This window comes from Chelmon rostratus, chromosome 19 (genome assembly GCF_017976325.1).
Source record: "Chelmon rostratus isolate fCheRos1 chromosome 19, fCheRos1.pri, whole genome shotgun sequence".
In the NCBI taxonomy this organism is placed as follows: Eukaryota; Metazoa; Chordata; class Actinopteri; order Chaetodontiformes; family Chaetodontidae; genus Chelmon; species Chelmon rostratus.
The window spans coordinates 12,015,831-12,027,908 of record NC_055676.1 but is presented as its reverse complement, the minus strand read 5'-3'; the positions used below and the strand labels follow the sequence as shown (position 1 = coordinate 12,027,908).

General features: G+C 42.7%; 1 protein-coding gene across 1 annotated transcript; it reads right to left on the bottom strand.

Moving 5' to 3' along the window:
* slc20a1b (solute carrier family 20 member 1b) lies at window positions 1–11,878 on the bottom strand. The gene is made up of 11 exons (XM_041960119.1): window positions 11,595–11,878; window positions 9,640–10,353; window positions 9,121–9,261; window positions 8,154–8,239; window positions 7,760–7,856; window positions 4,145–4,264; window positions 2,553–2,834; window positions 1,753–2,392; window positions 728–913; window positions 499–583; window positions 1–276 (listed from the first exon to the last, which is right to left on the bottom strand). Exons 2-11 carry the CDS (start codon window positions 9,986–9,988, stop codon window positions 121–123), a joined length of 2,142 nt encoding a protein of 713 aa, XP_041816053.1. The 5' UTR covers window positions 9,989–10,353; window positions 11,595–11,878; the 3' UTR covers window positions 1–120.
* Between the last annotated feature and the right edge of the window lie 200 nt (window positions 11,879–12,078).

Here is a 12,078-nt window from a genome sequence, read left to right as displayed (position 1 = left end):
CTTTTTCTTCCAAAGTCGTTGGCTTGAGGTAAGCGATATATTTTGGCCTTCCAACTTTACTCCTTTTCTCACTGGAGCGATTTTTCTTTTTCCTCCCCTGCTGGGGGTGCAGCTGTATGCTCACAGGATGCCATAGATGAAGATAGCCATGATGGCAGCACTGATCAGACCAGAGATGGGCACAGTCACAAACCATGCCATGAAGATGTTTCTGAACAGACGCCAGTCTACTGCCTTCCTTGAGCGCAGCCACCCTACTGCAACCACAGAGCCGACCTGGAAGCACAGCAGTCGTCACATAAATCCTGTCATCTTACTTAACTTTGGGACTAGAAACTGTCTGCAAACCTAAAACGTTACATTATGTTAATTAAGTTGATCCACATTTGATCCGTCTACCAGACTGCGTTTCTGTTTGCTGTAGCCTCCCTCACACTAAATAGTCTCTTCCCCCGTGTCTCAGTCTAGTTCCCAGACCGCAGTATTTGACCAGCTTACCTTGCAATGGGTGGTGGAGACAGGCAGGCCAATGTTAGAGGCTACAACGACAGTCAGGGCTGAGGCCAGTTCAATGCTGAAACCACTGCAGGGGAATAAAAACAACATGCATGTCTCTCAGGTGGATGTGTCAGAGCACACTTGCTAAATTCAAAGACTGGTAATGTCCGAGGAGGATGTGGTTTTATGGCTAAGGAGAAACTGGTTTTGCACTGTCTGGAGTCCATACCTTGAGGGGGTAATGGGGGTAAGGTCCCTGCCCATAGTCTGGATCACTCGGCGACCCCACACCCAGAGTCCAGCGCAGATGCCGACGCCACCGTAGAGCAGCAGCCAAATGGGTGTGGGTTCAGCTGAAGACACGCTGCTGGTTGTGTAAACCAGCCACAGAGCTACCAATGGTCCAATGGCATTACTGCATAGGAAAGAAAGAGGTTATTTCAACAGTGGCCAAAGAAAGTTGAACTTTGATCGGATAAGTCAGAGACAACATGCAGGGGTGCAAACTGGTGATGGTCCAAAAAGGTGAGAACATTTTTTTTTTTTGCCTGAAAACCAAGAAAATGATTAATGTGCAGCTCAGACCCCTTCCCATGATGCATGCTAGTTTTCTATACGAGCTCTGTTCAAGTGAAGTTATATTCAACAATAAAAAAAAAAAACTTGTTTGCATCCATTTGAATTTTTAAAGATGCATTTTTGTTTACAACAGCAAAGTCACTATATATACACTGCATGTCACTGAACCTAAAATGTCAGTAAAACATCAAAATACTGAGTAAAGTTTAGAAAACATGAAGAACACAGCCATCACTATCAGTCCTTCCTCCTGTCCTCCCTCTGTTGATGTGACTCACTTCCTGCACACAGAGAGAGGAGGGCTGCCATCTCAGCCAGTAGCAAAATGGTGCCTGAGAGACAGCAGGCAAAGTAGATAAAGCATAGAAAGTGATATGTTCATCTATTTTGATAAATTACTTTTACTGACTTTTATTCATAAAGACTTTATTGCACTTACATAAACAAACAATCATAGTTATTGTCTGCTTGAATAAAATGTTATCTTTCACTTCAACTGGATTACTGTGTCATGATGTAATGATCCACCCTACTGCGCCTCAGGTTGGCTAGTACTCACTGCATTCGGTTTTTGGTTAGGTGTTTGCACCCCTGATCATCCCAGACAAACAAAAGTACCATCTATTAGGCTGATGACTGGTAAAAACATGACCTTTGTGAAGGAAATCTGCATACCTCACATCGTTTCCTCCATGGGCAAAGGATCCGAAGCAGGCGGTGAGAATTTGGAGGAACTGAAAGAGAGTTGAGACTTCTGGCTTGTCTGCCTCAAGTCCATCTTCATCCAGAGAGCTTTGGCTGCTACCTGCATCCTCCTTGCCCATTTCTAGTGTTACATCACCCTCTCCCAGACCTTCAGGAGTTGTGTGCTCTGCCACAGCATTGCAGTAGCTAGTGTAACTGTCCATACGCACACGCTTCCTGTCCTGACTACCTGACCCTGGGCCCTTGTCACCATCTTCGCTGGCACGGAATTCCCCTTCTTTATGCTTGAAGTCTCCATGCATGCCAATGATGGCCATGGTGTAGGAGGTGTAGCTGTTGTTGCGCCGGATAGGTCGGTCACCACCCTCACCCATGCAATCACCAACCTTGGCCAGGTGAAGCTTGTGCAAAAGATCCTTGTAGAGGCCGGAGTCCTTGTGGACCGTGTGGTACTGGCTGTAACCATTACTTGGTATCTGTGCTGGCCTGTTGTTGAATTGAACCTGATTGTTGAATTGGACCTGACTGGAAGCATTTGTGGAGCCATTGCTGTGCTGGACTTGCTGGTTGTTTACCTGGACCTGACTGTTTGACTGAGCCTGTTTGGGAGCTGCAGAAAAGGGTAAAAACATAAATTAAAACTCGGAAGTCTTAAGTTGTATCAACTTCATGTGTGTTGTTTCATGATCATATATGGAGAAAAGTTACCATTATATACACCAATAAGCTGCATCATTACATACATACATGTTGTTTCTAGGCATACTTACCACCATTTGACATGCTGTAGTCTGTGTCATCAGAATCTCCAATGTCAAATGCCACCTTGCGCTCTTTATTACTGTCAACATCGTCAGAATCTCCAATGTCAAATGCCACCCTGCGCTCCTCGGGTGCAGCCTGGGGCTGAGCAGAGGGGTTCTGACTGGCAGCTGGGGTGGCAGGTGTAGACGTCTCCTTGGCAGTCTGTTTCAGGATTGGACAGTGGGCCTCTCTCAGCTCCCTCTTCTCCATCAGGGGGCTCTCAGAAGGGCTGGAAGACTTAAGATCTCCTATAAGGGGAGGAGATAGTGTGAGATATTGCTTGGACGATGTCTACACATATAACAATACGGCAGAGAAAAACTAGCATAGCACATGTTTTCTTCAAACCTAAGCTGTAGGCAGTCATAAGAATTGCATAACCAGAGTGAAAAAAAACCCATTGTCCTAAAAAGGCAACATTATCTGTGTTCAAAAGTGAGCCGCTGTGTTCACATGATCAGATAAATGGATTATGAACTTACAAGGTACATATTTACACAACCACTAGCAGGTCAACTTATGACAGATGATAAGACTTAACACAGCCTGTGGCTCACATGACATTTGTTTGTGGTTTTAAAAGTGAATCAGATACTTGGTGCCAATATTTTCAATTCGATAATCCTATGAGTATTCTGAACAGTTGGCCAGATTGCATAATACAAACTGGTCAAAGCTGGAGCTGAAGCAGTCAATCACCCTCAGCCTTCTCCCCACACATGATCTGCAAATGCCAACACCTTAAGTCAACCTAGGCTTATTTTAGTCAAGGGGGTAAAGACCAATTAGTGGATCACTATGACCCAATTAGGCTGCTTGTCTAATGGATGGTGGCTGATCTAGACAGATCATGCTCAGTCAGATAAACCTGCTGTTTCTGGTACCAGAAGAGACAACACTTGAGAGGTGGACTATATCTCAAAAATATTTCAATATCTGTCTCTCTGACAATAAGCAGGTTTATTAACATTGCTTTATGTATTGGCTTTAATTTTTGGATTTAGAAGTTTTGCACAAATGTTCAATTGAAAACTAATGGGAAACTACATCTGTGGGCCTACGCCCTAAAATACAAGTCAGATACGGCTATTCCATAATTTACCTTTATAGATTGTTGATCCAGTAACAAAGAGGGCAAGACTGAATCTGACTAAATACAAAAGCACTATATCGTTAATAATAGAGGGAAGGACAAAACATTCATAAAGGTTAAAATGTATGGTGTTACCCTTACACACCAAAACCACACTATTGTTGTGTAAATGCAAATGGATATTTACTTTAATCCAGGATAATAGAATAAAAACTGGTGACAATATTTTTGGATGATTTTTATTAGAGCGACTCCATTATGACAAAACATCCCTCAGCTCCATTTGCTGGATTAATGAGCCCTCACTGTGAAATAGGTTGCTGTTACATGTGCCATGCTAAATCCCTTGCTTGTCCAATGGCTTAAGTGAGGAAACCATCTTTTCAGTGGTTAGCACAAACTGGTGACAGGGATTTGACAACAGTCATCAGCTTGCCAAAAATCAAAAACATGAATGTGACTTACGTTCTATCTTCTTCTTGAGGCGAGGGCACACAATAAACCAGACCACAATGGCAGTCAGCAGAGAGAAGCCCATTGAGATTAGCAGGGTGCCCCACCAAGGGATCTTGTCAAATCCCAGCACTGAAGGGCCGCCAGGTGCCACAGACACAATACAGAAAGACAAATAGAGAAAGGCAGTTTTAAAAAACAAGGCAGCAGGTGCTACCTTCCTTAGTGGACAACACAAAGTTGACTGAAATACCAAATTTAAAGCTGAGCAGTTTTATAAAACTATGCAATATGCAGGAGAAGATAGCACTTACAATCAACATGATGTCATATCAGGAATGAATGGCACCAGTAAATAAATTGAACTGCACGCAAACAGCAATAACTTCAATGGCAACTGACCATGCAAGTTTGGCTGTAGTTAACATTACAAGCATGACTGTGTTGCCTCATTGTGCCACATCCTAGTCAAATGTGAAAAGCATGTGTACCCCTGGATGTGAACAGTTATGTAACACCTAAAAGGTGAAAGAGCACAAGTGTCACCATGACCCCAAAATGCCTTGCTAACACAGCACATAGACAATGAGTTCCTTAAAAGGCGACATTACTTAGTGAGAAAAGGGAAAGGGGAGTGGGGGGTCATTCACTGGAGCTGTTTGCTGTAGCAATAAAGGCACCCTCTTGCCAAGACTGCAGCAAAGCTAATGCAGCAGAGGTAGGTATAATGCAGCACATTGTAGCAGAAAGCAGCTATCTAAATTTCCCTTGGGAAGCAGTCATCTTTGTCATGCAGAGAGGATGCAAGCCAGCAGTGTGGTTAGGAGAAAACAAAAACAAGAGCTGCTGAAAATTCCAACACCAACAACCACAGTGAGGTGAAGTGACCTTGGCCGTGCACAAATAAAAAACAAACAAAGAAACAAACACTTCCACTTAGACTAGCTTGGGACTGTTTGGGAAGTTTAAGATAAACAAAAGGAAATGAGGGCCAAGGCTAAGTGATAAGTGTCTCGGTCACCGTGTTCATTTGAGGGCAGAGTCCACAGTGCACTCTCTCCATTGAGTCACGCTGCAGCATGAGACTGCAGAGCACCTAACTGATGTTTATTTAGTTACGCAATGGAGGCTCACTCCCTTCAGGACTGAGGAGGCACAAGAGGAAAAAACGGAAGGCGGCTCTATAACAGCTGAAGCCGCCGTCTTCCACCAGAGTGTGTTGGCTCACATGTAGTGAGACATCCAGAGACAGGTGTGATTCAGACATTAGTGTACAGTAACTCTACAGGAATTCAACAAAATAAAAAGGAACAAAGACTGTAAAAGACAAAGGGAGCCTAACAGCATTCACATAAATACTTTGTCACAGTGACGTGTTTGTGGGTAACTTCTTAAAAAAAACTATAGAAGAGGATTTAAAAACTAGCCTGGGTCTAGCGGTCTGATAAACACTCCCACACGAAGGATGAGTTTACAGCACAGCCACACAGTGGGATGAATAGGACTGCACAGGAAATTGAACTTAACCACGGCTACGTTCCAAACCCCTCCCTGAAACCTCTGTATTCCATGGCCTACATTACACAACAACATGGTTTGTTGTTTTTTCCACTACTATATATATATGTCTCGCCACAACTTCAATTACAATAACAGTTAAAGTGGCAGTTTATGACTCACTTGGCGGACAACCTTTGGTTATCTGCCCTCACTTTTGTCGAGGACCCAGTGTAGCACTTACCAAGAGTATTCGGACTAAGGCACAGCTGTATTAAGTATCAGCACTGAAAGGATATCAAAGCCGAGTGTTCACACCTTACAATAAGCATCTACCCATGACAATAGCAGCATCTGACAATAGTAAAGATTTTGTTTCAGGACTAAGGCTCATGTTAAAATAAGTCATGTGTTCCGGGATGTGAGTATTGGTTTTATGTGGCTCATTGTTTGATGTCCCCAGAGCAACCAATGCCACAGGGTGTTTTTCAGAAGGTAACCCAGGCAGAAAATTCGTATCCAGCTAAACGCATTGAAGTTTCATCAATGGAGGCTAGTGTGTGGGAGTCAAAACATACTGTCACTATGACACTCAGCACTTTAATACACTGGTGTGCAAAAAAGGCCCTGCATATAATGACAGCTGTGTGAAGGTAGACTCAGCAGATGTAGGGAAGAGTTCTCTGAGATGCTGACTTAAACATTTGTGGAACATTTTAAGAGGGTAGGAATTATATCATAAGTATGTTTCTGGGCAGATTTTAATTTGACAATGAATAAGGATAAAGTGGAGTGAGAGCAGAGTGATTGATGAGGTGTGAAGAAACCAAGTCACACCAAGCCTCATCCATAAAGGATCAACAGCTGACCCTCAAATTCTTTGGCCCAAATTGCAAGCACATGCTGACTTGAGGTCTCTGGCACTGGTGCATATATTGAGTATAGGAATGTGCTGTGGGATGCCTGGTGTCCAATCGCACCACTATGCTAGGACCTACATCAGGGGAACGCCAAGTCCTATCACAGGAAACCAAACATACTGTACTCAGTTGGCTGCAGATAGCACTGTTGCATATGAGTGCATATATCAGCATTAATGAGTGTGTGTGCCAGTGTAATATCTAAAACTGAGCTCGAACTAAACATAGGATTTCTGTGGGGTGGGGGAGCTATGGCTCATGCTTTGTCTCATTATAGGATATTGATCGTGCAGGAATAGATGGTTATTCTCAGTATCAAAACCGGATCCACTGCAGTCTGGAGACTTTCAGACTGACCTGTGAGTGTGTGGTGACAATTTGCTCACATCTCCAGTACATGTGGATACTATGATGTCTATGTGAATACAAACTTGAATCTAAATCCAGCTTCATAGAAAATGCTGTCAGTTTGTTAGGGTGTCTGAAATGCAATTTCGAACCTTTTTCATGTGAGGTACCCAAGTACAGGTCCTCATGTACAGTGTGTTGAGGTGTGAGGGACTTCACACAACTGTACAGAACATGCCTGACTAAGCAGGGATATGGGCTACGCTGGAACTGCAAGTGATCTCCTCTCTGAGTGTGCTACTGATGTGCAGGCACACATCAGCGCACCATATCTGGTCAAACTCTGGCCTGTAGCAGCCATTTAATGGCCCAGGCCAGCTAACATCTTGAACTGTTAGGCCCTGTAGAGAGAAGAGAACAAAGGAGCAAAAGTTGCTCGTTTAATGAAGGGAAGACGAAAAAGCCAACAAGTATTCAGTGCATTACTATACAACTTCTGAGGAGCAATACAACTATGGGCAGCGGACAACTATGACCATTTCAAAAACACCCTCTTTACTTCTCTTTTCCTCCATGACTGAAGGGCACAGACAGTGACGTCAAGAGTTAAGTGAATCTTATTTCCATCTCCCTGTTGTGCTTCGCGCTAAAACTTCATTCCAGATATGACCCACATAGAACCACAAGCAAGAGGGCCCAAAAAAACATGTTAAAATAAACACAGCTTCTGTGAAAATGGTAAACACAGACTGGGTCAGTCTGGAATACATGTGGGCATCCGGCTGTCTGAGGGAGCAGTTTATTTTAAGCTGTGGCTTTGAGCAGGCATGCAGAGCAAACTGACTCAAACAATGATACTCACTCGGTGCTCCTGTGAACATGATGGAGAACAGGTTGATTCCCATAGTCATGGCATAAAAGACAGGCAGGGCCCTCAGTCCATTAGGCACAGGGTCTTTCTACAGTGACAAAGCAGAACACCAAATCAGAAAAACAAAGAAAAAGAAATGCCACATTTTGCTGTCAGGTTACAGCTGATGACATGTCAAGGGCAGAGTGGTAATTTGAACATTGCTGCATGATGCAAGTGAGGAACTGCTTCAGAGGAAGAGTAGCTTTATTCTTGCCATGTAACAAACATTTCCTCAATTTCACTTTGGGTGTAAACTTGTACAGCATTGAAAGTGACCTAAATGTATCATTCCAGAAGGTTCTTGTCTCAGATACTATCTACAATTTGAGTACAGCCAGCTTACCTTGTGTAAGATGAACATGCGCACAAAGTAGAAAACAATGCCTGACATTATTCCGGACAAGAGGGGACTCAGGAACCAGGAACCAACTGCAAATTAAAAGAAATATGAGCATTGCAATTTAGTGGAAATGTAATATCTGACAAACCCCCATCCTCCTACTCCTGTTTGAAATCATTAATCATTTCCTTTTAAGAGATGCACTGCTGTTTTCCTTCTCAGAAATGTGATTCCTGGTGGGACATAATCCTGACATGTCAGGCCATTTCCCTGTTAAAGTAGAAATTTTTTGGCAAATGGCTACCTGTCCTGTTGAGAGGCCAGTTGGATCTTTTTACACTTCATTTCAGCCATTCATTTAATAAGGGATCTTATTGGGACCTCAATATAGAACATCAGGCACCTCCCCCTGAATGAGGTAAAGATATTATTATTTGTGATCGAGTTTTGTTGTTTGTCTAGAAAAGGGGAAACAGTCGGTTTACATCAGGTTTGGGCTTTCTGTAGAGGAACATAGACCTGAAATCCACTATCTAATGCAAATAACGTGAGAAACAACTTGTGATTAGTACTGCTGCTGTATTTTCCTGCAAAGCTGTGAGTAAAATTGACTCAAGTTCTCTTACATGACTTGAGAGCTTATCAAACATCTTCCCCGATCTGGACAGCCCACTCCAAACTTTTCCAAAACATTAGTGAGTACTGGAATCACAGATTTACATATTGAACACATTCCATATTGTTTGTGTTATGAATTTAGCGCTGAACATGAAAGGGTCATTCAATTACTGACACTGGATTGTTGACCTGGACATTGAAGGTCCTAAACACAGACAAAGCACTGGCTAATGTATTACTATAACACTGCATTACCGGTCACACCCTGCCATTACAGTTATATAGTACATGATGCAATTCAACCAAACACCAAGAACATTTCTAGGTCAGCTGATTGGAGTGTCTGACTTACCAATACGGAGGAGTTCAAGCCACTTGACTCCCTGCTGGCCTCTGGCAACCAGCGAGAAGCCGATAGTAGCACCAACAATGCAGTGTGTTCCAGAAATGGGGAGCTTAAGGAAGGAGGCCGCCAGCTGCCACACAGCAGAACCTAAAGAGAATAAATTAATAGATCACATTAGACCCTACATGTTGACCTGACCTTTTCCAAATAACTTGTCAGACATTTTTTTTTTTTTTTAAGTACACACAGTAATACATTAAAGGGCTTCCAATAGCAATAGCCGAAAGTAATTTGGGCATTGTTTCAATTAAATGATTGTCATGAATCAAAAAACTTAAGTGAAAATGATTCAGTAATTTACACAGTTAAGTACAGTCCTATTCCCAGGTCTTGGTTTGACATCTACATTTTGTAGTTGTAATAATCAAATAGTGCCAAGCCCTGCATGCCACCAAGCTCTCTTCACAGGGTTCAATGACCCCAGGTCTAATTACAGTACATATGAGATAAGCTGTCAATACTCACCAAACATGGAACTGATGGATCCAGCCATCAACACATGCTCAGAGCCATTGTACATGCCCACATCGATGATACCCTTGCGGATGGTTTCGCTCACTTTGGCCCCAAGGAGCACAGAGCCCAGAGTCTCAAACACTGTGGCCAGAATGCATGCCTGTCGCAAGGTGACTACTCCAGAGCCTACGGCTGTGCCAAATGAGTTAGCAACATCATTGGCACCCACAGAAAAGGCTAAGATGAAGGCGATGATGAAGCCAACAATCAGCAGCCACGTGTACTCTGTCAGAGCAGTATGGGTCGCCAGCCCTACGGTGGTGGTCAGTATTATTGCAGTTGCAGTTGTTGAAACCATGATTGTAGACTAAAGAGGAATTGCTTCACAATCTTAAAGGGAATGAATGCCTGTCAAAATAGCTATTTATATAATGGTTCTTCAAAGCAGCAGCTAGTAAAATAAAGAGGTAATTGGTAAAATAAATAAATATTCTTTAGGCCCACCTGTTTTAACAGGATTTCTGAGATTTAGCAGTGCAAACTTGTAATGTGTTTATCTGGTACTGACCAGAAAACAATTAAGGTAAATAGAGGTATAGTATGGGCTTATTGCTATCCTGTAATTAAACTAGGTCTGTTGCTGTTTCTTTGGTGCTGAGCTATCAAGCAGAGTGAACAGACAGCCATTGTGCAACTGTAACTGCAGATGAGCAGGAGTACATCCTGAAAAGACAAAAGACAGAGAAGGCCAGCTTTAATAACAGTTTCTCCTCATTCTGTCCTAATGTAAAAGCAGAAAGAAAAGAACGAGACTGACTAACAGGGAGGTAAGGGAGAAATCAGCTCCTGGAAAGACTGAGTAACATAAGGTTCTCATTCATCCAGGTCATGGTACTTCTAAGGTTTTCCAAAAATCCTGTGCACAAGTCCAGTTGCCTTTTGGAAAACCTTAAAAATAACACAATGTAAGAAGCGTGGAAAACCAGTAATAAACGCTTGAACCAGAGCACCACCAACGTCAATAGCTGCCTATTATAAAAACCCAATGGGAAGCCATTTTTAAATGTCGCAGGAGGAAGCCGAAGGTTAACGTTATATTACATAAGCGTCCTGTAATTTTACTCAGACACCTCACTTATTTTTTGGTTCACTGTCGTGTTTGTTTAGCAATCCTTGCCATAAAGACCGTTGTATATGCCGCTAGATAAGGAGTGCCTCAGCTATAGGAGACAATTCTTTCCTGCGTGCGCACGTGTCGTCATCCATTCATAGACCACAGCTCTGAACACGAGCCACGTCTGTTAATACCGCTTAACGCGAATATAGAACAGAAAATTGCTCGACTGGAAAAGACATTAAACGTTTAATTTCGTTATTATCGATATTACCGGCTGCCCTGCCATTATCTACAATTTCATGTGCGTTTGACGTGGTTTTTCGTAAAAGAAGACGCAACCGGATGTAAATGAATTAAGGGAACACAAGCTGTTCCTGGCTAACCGGGTGAGCAGTCACCTTAGCGTGTATCTCGAGCCAGTTTTAATTTAGCGTTGAGTGTGTGCTGGACAGATGGTGAATACTGCTAACATTAACTTAACATTAACGTACAGGACAGTTTTCACTGCATCTTAACCTTGGTTCGAGCCAGGCGTTACACAAGCCTCGTGTTTACGGCATTTCACAGTCACCAACTTAGCGACCAAATCATCAATCTATCCTTGGTCAAGCAAAATGTTTAACATACAATAGCGTTAAGTACCCGTCTTCGTTTATCCTAGCTAGCTAACAAACAGATCACTCAGATCACTGTCGCATACGTAGCACAATGGTTTATTACTCCGGCTAACCTTAGCATTCGAATTACGGTGAAATTAAATGGTGATGTTCTTCTAAGTTACTGTGTTCAGTGAATACACCACAATTAACTCGTTATTCCAATAGGAAGTCCGAATTGTAAAACTTACCACACTTTGCAGTTTTCAGTCCGTGAAGAATGGCGCTTGCTAGCCAATAAGCTAATTAACGATAGGGCGCGCACAGACGTTACGATAGCGCGCGCGGGATAATGGAAAAAATTACACAGATTCTGAAATGTATCTTCAAAAAGCTGCCTTGCGTTAAAAATAAAGAGTTCGTTCCAAAAAAGCTATTTACGACTATCTGATTCGATGTAAAATAAGTCCGTATTTTCAGATCCAGAAATATCTCAGTTTGAATGGAGGTCCGCTACCGCATGTGTAGAACTTGCTCGTGCCGGTGGAGGGAATAGGGGGTTTCTTTTTTTATTGGATGCGCCTTTCAGGAAGCACCGCCCAGCTGTCAACATGACCTTCTTCCTCTTTTTTTTTAACTCGTCATGCGCTCAGTGGATGGTTGCTGTGCTCGTCAGAAAATCCCGATTTAGAGCGAAGCCTTTTTTTCTACATTACGTTTCTCTTTTCTATATCC

What these genes read in the sequence shown, in the direction of transcription:
- slc20a1b (XM_041960119.1), bottom strand. Translation starts at nt 9,988, where the DNA reads ATGGTTTCAACAACTGCAACTGCAATAATACTGACCACCACCGTAGGG. An exon ending in GCATGTTCATCTTACACAAG is followed by an intron (nt 7,857 to 8,153) that starts GTAAGCTGGCTG and finishes TTGTCACTGTAG; the next exon opens with AAAGACCCTGTGCCTAATGG. An exon ending in CTACAGCATGTCAAATGGTG is followed by an intron (nt 2,393 to 2,552) that starts GTAAGTATGCCT and finishes CCTTTTCTGCAG; the next exon opens with CTCCCAAACAGGCTCAGTCA.